The sequence below is a fragment of the Myotis myotis genome, unplaced genomic scaffold (assembly GCF_014108235.1).
Source record: "Myotis myotis isolate mMyoMyo1 unplaced genomic scaffold, mMyoMyo1.p scaffold_m19_p_2, whole genome shotgun sequence".
Taxonomy (NCBI): Eukaryota; Metazoa; Chordata; class Mammalia; order Chiroptera; family Vespertilionidae; genus Myotis; species Myotis myotis.
The window spans coordinates 139,535,827-139,546,725 of record NW_023416324.1 but is presented as its reverse complement, the minus strand read 5'-3'; the positions used below and the strand labels follow the sequence as shown (position 1 = coordinate 139,546,725).

The 10,899-nt window shown below is 42.1% G+C and overlaps 1 protein-coding gene across 4 annotated transcripts; it reads right to left on the bottom strand.

Annotated features, from left to right (window-relative positions):
- Positions 1-245: 245 nt before the first annotated feature.
- On the bottom strand, positions 246-10,675 carry NFKBIZ (NFKB inhibitor zeta). 4 transcript variants are annotated; one of them, XM_036348820.1, is made up of 12 exons: positions 10,228-10,674; positions 7,752-7,891; positions 7,205-7,235; positions 6,980-7,083; positions 6,066-6,856; positions 5,287-5,392; positions 4,752-4,898; positions 4,519-4,582; positions 4,071-4,240; positions 3,347-3,457; positions 3,049-3,216; positions 246-1,586 (listed from the first exon to the last, which is right to left on the bottom strand). In XM_036348820.1, the coding sequence occupies exons 1-12, from the start codon at positions 10,514-10,516 to the stop codon at positions 1,533-1,535; spliced, it is 2,175 nt and encodes a 724-aa protein (XP_036204713.1). In that variant the 5' UTR covers positions 10,517-10,674; the 3' UTR covers positions 246-1,532. The 4 variants fall into 4 exon arrangements, with proteins under 4 accessions (XP_036204713.1, XP_036204716.1, XP_036204717.1 ...); XM_036348823.1 differs by lacking the exon at positions 10,228-10,674 and adding an exon at positions 8,629-10,207; XM_036348824.1 differs by lacking the exon at positions 10,228-10,674 and adding an exon at positions 9,953-10,207.
- Between the last annotated feature and the right edge of the window lie 224 nt (positions 10,676-10,899).

The following is a 10,899-nucleotide window of genomic DNA, read 5'->3' as shown; positions in this document are numbered from 1 at the left end:
TATCTATTAATCTTCCATATTTTCAGAATCTAATAAACTTCCATGAACTCAGCAGTTTCTTTGATGTTATGTATGTACCTTTAGGAAACATGTTCTCCCTCCTCCCCCAACAAAAAAAAAATCCAAATTAAAATGTATTCGCTAAGTTAAAGGTATTCAGATTCATAATTAATAGCACTCTTTCAACCTAGGGAAATATAAACAATGGACTAGGGAAAGAAAATGCACATCCTTAAGACGAGTAGTATTATTGAATTAAAGTTTATTTAAAACCATGCAAGAGGTTCTCCATGAGTGTAAGTAGACTGGTTCATATCATAGCCATATTCACAGATACCAATAACTGTAACTTTTGTCCACAAGACATACTAAATCAAACAATGTGATTAATTCAAGGTTATCTTTTTTTAAAGAATTTAAGCCACAAAGATGATTAGTCAGTTACTTGTGAAACTTCTCATTTTTAAAAAAAGTATTTTACTAAATCAAATGTATACAATGAATTAGTGAGCAATCAAATCCGAATACATTCCTCAGAGTATGCCAGAGGTAAGCAAAACAATATTAATAGAACCAAGATCACTAAAAAGTAAAGGATTTTTCAATCAATGGTAACATAAAACATCATGGCACATTATCATTGGACATGGAAACCCAGTAAGACACGTTTCAATATTGACTTTTTGTTGATCCTATAAAGCTAAAACAAAATTCCCAACAGAGCAAGAAAATGATAAATTCTAGAAATTGAGACATAAAACAGTGTTCTCTTTAAGAACATGCAATTCCCTACAAGTAATGTCTCATCTCAATGCATGAGGAAAAGCATATTTAAAATTCAAACAGAGCTCTGCCAGCCGCTAGAGGAACAACTCTCCATCTGCTTCATCAACAGAAACAGACAGTGGTTGGGTGATCACACAACTCCTTTGAATGTGTGTAATTTTTAAAAATAGTGACAACTCACTTATTCTTTTCTACTTTATTGATTTACACAGTTCAAATATGGCCATGTTCATGACCAAATATGTACAAACATTTAAAAAAATGAAAATAACAATTCTATACAGTTTGAAAAATCAAATTGTAACTATGATACCTTTCACCTAGTCCAATGACTAGAGACTTTCCAACACCAATAACTATCAGATATTCCATCAGGCCAAATGAAAGTTTACAATTTACCTGCTTTTAAACTGGCAAGAGCTACATGAGCAATGCCATATGCAACAAATCAAAGTCATTTCCTAACCAAAAGCTACTATTAATTGAAATCAATTTTACCATTCATATTAAATTCAGATGTCTAAATCCCAGATACCTGGGTATGAAATATTTAAATCTGCCAAAAGGAATTAAATATTTTTCTTCTTTTCTTTTAATATAATCCACTATATAATAGTGAACTAAATATATTTGTTTCATAGAAACAACTTACATTTGCCAATACAGGGCAAATGGTCTATATACAGATACATTAGGACTGCCTAACTGACAGTGAGTGTTGCCGACCAGGCTCCAAGTCAATAGAGCTAATACGGTGGAGCTCTCTGCTGAATGGACTTTCCCTTCAGGATACGTCGGATCTGGAATGGAAATGAATAGGATTTGTAAGTTTTCTTTTTTATGGTCAGCTTCAACAAGAACCCAGAACCCACCTCATACACACATAAATCCTTAATATACTTCAAGTCAAAACAGCTGTTCTGATACCCAGGAATAAAGTATCTGCACATAACTTCTCGGATCACAGGAAAGCCTCTAGGCCAGCCGTGGGCAAACTACGGCCCGCGGGCCGGATCCGGCCCATTTGAAATGAATAAAAATAAAAAAAAAAAAAAGACCGTACCCTTTTATGTAATGATGTTTACTTTGAATTTATATTAGTTCACACAAACACTCCATCCATGCTTTTGTTCCAGCCCTCCCGTCCAGTTTAAGAACCCATTGTGGCCCTCTAGTCAAAAAGTTTGTCCACCCTTGCTCTAGGCTCATTCAGAGCCTAATGATTTAAACACCAGGTTGACAAATTTTCTTAACTGTCTCTCAGTCCACAGCAGATGAAAAGCCATAATACAGAAGAAAAAGATTAGGGTGGGGAATGCAATTGACAACTGCTGGAAGAAGATACAATGACCACAGTCTGAATGACTACAGTCTGACAACAGAAGAAAAGACCCTCCCCAAAAACTCACACACACCAAAAAATACAAAAGCAGAAAGGAGAGTAATCTGAGAACATTAAAAGTCAAATGCTGTGAACATCGCTATATGACTACACACCATAAACCTGAAGTAGAAGCAAACACTGGGGTTAGGACACTGCCATTTAATATTTCATGATGGTTCCTATCCGTGGAACTTCTGTGAGTCTCATTTTCTTAGCTGAATTCTTATACTGTAAAGTTTTCATAGCTATTAAGTGTATACATGAAAACTTTACAAATTAAAGAGCTCCATCTTAAGTTATGAAGAGCTCTACAAATATGGGTTCCTATAACATTATGGTCATATGAGGGATGTGAATCAAAGAAACAACTAAATTGCACTCCATATATTTTATGATTATGAAAATATGTAATGACCTACCTATAGCCACAATCACCCTCATTTCCCCCAGGGAAAATTTCCATCAAAAATATCTCAAGGTCTTAAAAGATTCAATTCTTGTTATCAAGAAAAGTTCAGTCATGTGAAACTATTCAATCTCTGAATATAATATATAAGCATATGATGAGTAAAGCATAATTTTGTTTAGAGTATAAAATAGTTCTAGGTTCTAAGTTGCATTTAAAAAAAAAAAACCTTCCTATTTCTTATTTAAAATCAGTTATTAGAAATAATTGTAACAGCTGATGCTTACTGAGCACTGACTACGTGCCTGGGACTCTCCTGGACACTCCTACAGTACTGACTCATGTAACACCGACAGGCACACACACTGATAGAACCTGCCTGAAGAGCACCTCCACCCTGAACAATCTCACCTCCCTTTATGTTTCAGACCAAGTGTCTGAAAGCTTTGCCTGTCCCTCCTGTCACCCTCACCTGTTCTCCCACAGGGCCATCGGGAACCAAATGCACTGGCTGCTCGTTCTCCAAGTTCCGAGTACTTGGGTCTGCTCCCTTCCTCATCAACAGGCGGACTGCGTCCAACTGCGTCACCCGATACTGCAGGCTGGCAGCAACGTGGAGGGCAGTGTTTCCATTGTAAGCCTGAGACAAAGAGACAAACATGATGCCCATCAGGAAGGGGGACTTTCATGAGAACAGCTTGAAAGCTTGAAAAAGGTGTAAAAAAAGTCACTCCAACTCTTGTGAAGTTACTGAAGCTTTCGAAAGGTACCTTTGCATTCACGAAAGACAGGCAACTGGGCAGCTCCAAAAAGAGGCGAATGAGTTCCAGATTTGCTTCCTCAGCTGCCAAATGCAGGGCTGTGCGGCCGCTTTTACGATCCTTGTTAAAGGCAAGAGGGGAAAGACGTGACCATCCAGACAGCATGCCCAATCATGCTTTTCACCCAGCCTCCCAAATTCTGACTCAAGCCTTCCTTAACCCCAAACGAGATGAAATCTCTCATTCCTGTTAAATTCCTATTAATTTGCCTAGGTGACTCTTATCACAGTCTACCTTTACATACAGGGGGGCATAAAATGTAGAAACATAGATGATACTGTTTTACAATGTACTGTAATATAATACAATAAATGATTTATTATGTACTCGCCTATGTTTCCGACTTGGCAGCCACCCCGTAGACTTATAATTAGTTACATTCCTCACCTCTTCAATTAGAAGGTCCCTAAGGACCGAGTAGCTGACATTCAGGCCTTCCCCTCGCCCCGAACCCCTAACTCAGTGCATTGTACTTAAGAGATACTCAGCAAATAAACCTCAATTTTGCAGAGAAAAACTATTTTCCAGTCTAAAAAACAGAAGATTAAGTCTAGATCCCACAATGATGAAGCAACCTTACAAAATACACAAAGTTTTAATCTCTATTTGGGAACAGGTTTTTGTTGTAACCACTTCCTCTCCATCCCATATCCAAACTCTTCTGTGAATTTACCTTAGCCTCCACCGCTGCCCCCATTTGAATCAGACACTTAATGGTGTCAACCAGACTCTTATTCTTCAGTAAAAGCTCCTGAACTTCAGGTGAATGTGGCTGTTCATTTCTCTGGAGTTCATGCACCACAGCATTATGGGCCACGACCGCACAGTGCAGAGGAGTCAGGCCTAGAAAAATATAACAAAGCAGTGGTCAAGCATGACATCAAGCCTTTCGGTTGTTCTATAATTACAAACCTTGAGGATGGCCTACGAATGGGCTCCACAAGAACTAGTAAGGCAATCTGAATAATTCCTCCACTGGTTCTTAGTGCTAATTTCATCTATAGAATATTTTAGCATTAATTACCTCCCTTCCTTCTTGGTATGAAACTTAATATAATTTTAGAACAAATGGGCCCCTCTCTATAAATGGTTTTTTACCCAATAAAGTGTCATTTGCTTACCATCATAGTTAGTTGCCTCAAGATCCACAAACTGATTGCTCATCACCGCACCCTTCTGAATTGCCTGAAAATTTTAAAAACATATATCTGTTAGCAAGAGACAAGCTATACAGGTATTCTAAGTATTGAATAAGTGAACTCAAAATGGATTATTGCAACCCACATCCAACATCTAATACTCAAGCCCTCTCTTTGGCCCTGTGCTAATGGAAGCCTAGCAAACTGCCTCTTACCTGAAGCACCTGGGAGTGGCCCTTCTCAGCACAGACATGCAGAGGGGTTCTCCCCCAGCAGTCGGTGGTGTTCACCTGAGCTCCAAGGTTCACCAGATCCTGCACAATAAGATGCTGATTGGCAGCCACCGCCACCTGAAAGGCACTCTGTGGACATTCAGAAGAAAAAAAATGTTTTTAAAACATGTAACACTATCATGACAAGGAATATGAACCTAAACTAAGACTGAGGGAAAAACCCACATAGGAAAAATAAATCCTATTAATAAATAATAAGATACTGTAATACAAGAAAACTAAAGTAAACTTAGGGTGTGGCTTTATTATACCCAATTAGTCTTTGGTGAAATAACTATGAAGTTAATGTTAATAACTTCAAGGTTGATGGTGGCAAAGAGTCACCATCTCAAAGTTAATATTAACTAAGCTCTTTTGGTCTTGAGCTCTGAAACTACCTGCGGATGAATATGAGACTGGCTGTCATTCTCTTCACAGCAACCACATTTTTGCCACTTCGCTCTGTCAAGGTCCTCACCTGTCCATTGTGCTCTTTTATATCCAGCATGTGAAGTGCATTCATCTTTCTTGCAAGGACATAGGAAAGTGCCCTTCGCCCTTGGGCAACAGCAATATGGAGGAACCTGGGAGACAAGGAAAGGAAAAGAGGTGAATTACTTCTGATTTCACTAAGTTCACTTAAAGAAAAATATTCCTTTAGTCTCTTTCTTATTATGTTGGTACACTCAAAGCATTACAGAGCATAAACTGTCCTGTCGGCTGAGTTGCAACAGGATGAGTCAGACTATGAGTAGTAAGAAAAAGAATGTCAACCACCATACAGACCACTTTAAACCTATTATTTTTAATATTTATAAAAACCCTAGTAAGGAGGTATTATCATTTTACATGTCAAGAAACTGAGGCACAGAGAACTTACATAGCCTGCCCAAGGCCAAAGGTATCAGGACAGATAAGAATTCAATCTACAAATCAACTCACAGTTGACCATGACCAACTAATCATAATCTGATTTTCTCTCTATAAATACAGTCTATGCTAGTCTTTCAAAGCCAATTATTCAAAGAAAACACATACATTTTTATTAACTTAGAAAAGGTAATTTGTTCAGCCAGGGGGAAAAAAAGGAAAACTCTTTCTTGAAATATTATCATTGAACAGCAGTTTCTACCTACAGTCTTCATCCTGATTAACCAACCATTTGGTAAGGTCTAACTTGGTATGCCCTAGAGATATCCTCTGCCCACTATGTGCAGCAAATATGGTTTACCAAAATAGAGATAAAGGGATACTCACGTGTCACCATCTGCATCCTTTGAAAGAAATTGATCTTGGGAGATATTTGCCAGTTTGCTTTCTTCCTGCTCTACTTGCCACTGAAAAAATGACTTCCCTAACTGCGTGGTGTTCATTGAATTTCCGAGGATGTTCTGGAACGGCAGTGAGGTGCTTAAAGGCACAGAGCCTGCATCGTGCCCCGCCATGGCCTCACAGGCACTGTGCGGCACCATGCTGAAGTTCTGCAGGTGGGCGTCATTTTGTTGCTGAACACTGGGGGAAGTCTGAACGGGAACAGCAACATTCTCACATTCCCCATGACTGGTTAAAAGGGATGCAAAACTTTGGTTTGGGCAGAACTGTAGTTCTTGGTTACTGAAGAAGTTTGGCTCATAGTTGGGAGACTGGGAAGTTCTGGAATAAGGACTGTATTCCAGAGTTGGGTTCTGGGTATAGTGCTGTGGCTGCTGCTGTGGCTGCGGCTGCATGTTCTGGTTCTGAGGAGAATACTGGTACATGGAAGCCTGATCCATCATGTGTGGGGAGCTGCTGACTTGCAAAGGCTGGTACTTCTGAGGTGGACTGAAGATCTGCCCGCCATGGAAGTCCTGGCACTGCTCTCGGGGAGAGCCCTGAGCGGCCACCGCAGGGCTCACCCAGCTCACTTGGACAGTATTCAGGGAAACCGGGCTGTATTCATTCTTGATGTTGATAATGTTCTGAAGCAGATCAGCACTGCTGTCTTGTTTGGGTTCGTTGTGGTGAGCATCTTCCATGCTCTCTGCGGGTGTTGGTGTTTGAGGTGGTGTCTGGAAAGAAAGAAAAAAGTAAATTGCACACTCCCTTCCAAAATTATTCCAGGAATAATTTCGCTCTATAGAATATAATTTAATTTCTGAAAGGTATTCAGAGGAAAATAGTGAGACGCTTACCAAAAACTGGGTATGCAGCAAAGCTGGCCTTTTACAAGCTGGTCCATCAGACAACGAATCGGGTCCTTTCCTTTTCCCACTATATGACACAGTGTTTGTCAACTCTATACCCAAAAAAGGAATGTGGAATCTGTGATCATTTTATTTTGAAAATTTTGCCCATAAACACACCACATTATTTTATTCTAAAGGCCCCATAATATCTTGAATAGAAGTAATTCTTACCTGTAAATTGCTCTCTGTTCACACCTTGTGTCTATAAGGAAAAAACAAGTTTCCAATTTAGTATAATATTAAATGGCTTTCTGCTTAATAGACATCAATAAACATACTTATCTCTCCCATTCTTTACAGCTCACCATAAACCTTTGATGCAGCTGCACTATCAATATTTATTTTCTATCTTAATTTTCATTCTATCTTTCAACTTTCCCCCATTTGCCTGTTCACCTTAGTTCAACTATGTCAAGATAAAATTAATAAGACCATTTGAGTTTTCCCTTTCTAATCAAGATGTTCCATTTCAGTTGAACCCCATTTACTTCTTTGCCCCCAATTTCATTCATTAAATTTCTCTTGTCCACCTACCAAGTGCCTAGCACTGGGCTAAGTAAGCAATAGGAATACGGCAGACAGCAAGACACATATGCCTCCTGTCCTACGGACATGGTGGTCTACAAAAGACTTACGGGATTTAGGTCAGCAAAAACTAATAACCCCAACAGACTAATCTTCCTGACCTCTGACCCAAAACAAAAAAAATAGGTGCCACCTTAAAATCATCTGTGGCTTGGCCAGAAGCCTTCTGTTTATGACTTCGGATGTGCAGCAAAAGCTCCTTCACCGAGTTCTTCACACGAACACCTTGAAAGGGTCCTCTCTGCTGCCTTCCAACCCCCATATGGGGCTCAGCTGTTCAAAAGAAAAAAAAAACATATGCCAATTAAGTCTCTGCACAGACACAAATCTTAGTAACCTCAAAAGCATAGCTGTCTAACATATAAAGTCCCCAATCACCAGAATGCAAAGCCTTGCCAACTTGCTCTGGTCAACGGCCTACATGTCACTCCCCAGTCCTACTTAAGGTTTGATGCTGCCTGAATGCTTTGCCCCATCAGGCTCCCTAAAGAGTTAAACCTCATACAACTGTGGTTTCAGGAATCTTCAGAGCCAAGAGACAACCCAAATTAAACCTCTCTGTCTCTCGCCCCTTTCAACCCATGAGACAGTATCACAGATTTGCCACACTAACTCTCATAGATCTATCATTATTCTTCACTTTTGAAAAACCTTGGGGGATCAAAGGATAAATGATGAATTTTTAGCTTTTCAAACCAAAGGCTTGGTGCCCACATAAAAATGTAAAAGTCTATTAATCCCCTAACCTAAGAAAGCACAAAACAAACTTCCTCCAAAGATCTCAATGTACCAAAGCCTAACAATGAACAATGTCTTAGATGTGTTTCTTATTATTTCGCTCAGTTCAGTCAACTATGCCAAGAAATCTGCTTGAATTCACTCAGATTAAACACATTTCCACACACACATGCAGGATTTCCCCTCACTGACTTTTTGGAACTGCTCACAGAGGCCTTCTAAGTAAAAAGGAAATCTGTAATCTCATTTCATATTTAAACTTTAAAACACACTTTAAAATGTAGTCTGTGAGTACAGCATTCCACTTCTGACCACTGTTATGTCATAACCTCTTGGGATGAGTTGAACACAAAGTAAACATGCAAAATGTCAGGAAATGAATAATCCAGCCGCCTCATTGACAGTGGAAAAAAGTAAGAAGATGGGACAAGAAACAATGCATAATTTGAATATATGTATATATCATAAATATAGGAAAGAAACAACTTAATGATGGGGCAAATTAAATGACTAGTTAGTTTTACATTTAAGTTTAGGAATATCTTGCCAGAATCTAACACAACATTTCTCTGGAATGACAGGAGTTAATAACTCAACGTCACAAGGAGAAAAATGCAGTTTGAGAAATCCCCTATGGTTATGCCGTAAACCAGGGAAGTAGCAAAATAGTTTCAACCAGATGAAAGCCAAATGTGGGAGAAAAGGTTCTAAATACATACACACACACACACACACACACACACACACACACACACTCACACACTTTTTACATACAACCAAGTGGATTAAAGTACTTCTTTAAATGAAAACGGAAATTCACTTTTTAAAAGAAGACAACCGAAACAGCAGCGGCTGGCAGTGAGGAACACCTAAAAGAGAACATTCTTTAAACCATGCTGATTAGATTCTCCAACAGTTGAGATTGTCTAGAGGTTCTTTAGTCTACCCACTGTGGCATCATGTTTTCCCCCAAATTATGCAGCTCCGTTCATTAAGAAAAGAAAGCAACCAGCCCTGGCCAGGCAGCTCACTTGGTTAGAGCTTCTGTCCTCCCAAATACACCACGGCTACGGTTTGATAGCTGGCCAGGGAACGAACATATACGAATCAACCAATGATGCATAAATAAGAGGAACAACAAATCGATGTTTCGTTTTCTTTCCCCCTCCCCCCCCCTCGAAATTTAAAAAATGAAAGAAACTAACCAAATCACAACCAAAGAAAGAAAACATTGTTTCTTTGCTAGATGTGGCTTAACCATTCTAAAGCACACAGAACAAAACCAGAAGCACAGAAAACTAACTGGCCAACCGCACAAACTAAACATACATTGACTTGGTTTTCAGTCCAGCTTCACCTTATTACATCTTGTTAATATCGGTTTCCTTTCTTGAACACAAAGTCCTTTTACTTAAAGTTTCCATAAATACTTAGGAAGAACCAAGTCAGGACCTCAAACCCTTTCACTAACAAAAGTCACACACACACAAAAAACTACATTATATCCAAAACCTCGCCATAATATGTGAATTCTAGCTTAATAAAGTTGCTTTTAAAAAAAAGAGAGAGAAAATATACTGTGGTTCGGGTCCGTACCCCCTCACCCCAGCCTGCGCCCCAGAAGTCAGAGTTTTGTTCCCAGAAGCGTTTTAAGCTACGAAGCCAGCTGTCGGGAGCCTGGATTTCACAGACCGCCAAAGGGCTTCCAGTTGTCAAACGCCCAGCACTGGGTGAGGCATCCAGCAGTCGCCTAATAGTGACGGCTGGTCGGATTATGTGCTGCCGCTAAACAAGGCGCAGAGGCGCCTCGGGCGGCCGGATCCTCCCCTCCCGGCGGCGTGCGGGGCCGCCCCCGCCCGGACGGCGGGTACCTTGCAGCCGCTCGGAGCGGGCGCTGCCTCTCGGCCGGGACTCGACGGCCCCGCAGGAGGACACGGCGGAGGCGGAGGACAGGTCGGAGGAGTCGGAGCCCGGCGAGCCCGGCGCCGAGGGCCCCGACGCCGAGCAGCCGGCGTCGCAGGCGCCCGGGGCGGCGGCGGGCGGCGACGCGCTGTAGAAGTAGGCGAGGTTCAGCGGGCTGGTCATGAGGCCGCAGTCGCCGGCCGCGTCCAGCAGCCCCTCTCCGCCGCGGCTGTCGTCCAGCAGCTTGTCCACGATCATGCTCCCGGGCGCGGCGCTCGGGGACCTGCACACCTGCGCCGCCGGCTCGCTGCGCGGCTGCCTCCGGCTGCGGCTGTGGCTGCGGCTGTGGCTGCGGCTGCGGCTGCGGCTGCGACGGGCTCGGGACTGGTCGGCGGGAGGACAGGCGGGCGGGCACGGGCGCAGCCCCGGGGACCCACCTTTATAACCGGCCCGCGGGACCGGGGCGGGGCGGAGGGGCTGCCGCCGCGCCGGCCTCCGCGCGCCCTGCCCGGCCATTGGCGGCGTCGGGGCCTCCTCCCGGCCCCTCCTCCGGATGCGCTCCGTTTCCAGTAAAATGTACAGGATGAGGCAATGTGCCCTCCGCCCTCGCCCCGCCCGCCCGCCCCGCCCTAGACCGACCG

Excerpts from the sequence above, each read along its gene's own strand:
- NFKBIZ (XM_036348820.1), bottom strand. The coding sequence starts at position 10,516 with ATGATCGTGGACAAGCTGCTGGACGACAGCCGCGGCGGAGAGGGGCTG. Across the intron at positions 7,084-7,204 it reads GAACAGAGAGCAATTTACAG|AGTTGACAAACACTGTGTCA; the intron begins GTAAGAATTACT and ends TTTTGGGTATAG. Across the intron at positions 5,393-6,065 it reads AAGGATGCAGATGGTGACAC|GTTCCTCCATATTGCTGTTG; the intron begins GTGAGTATCCCT and ends CTTGTCTCCCAG.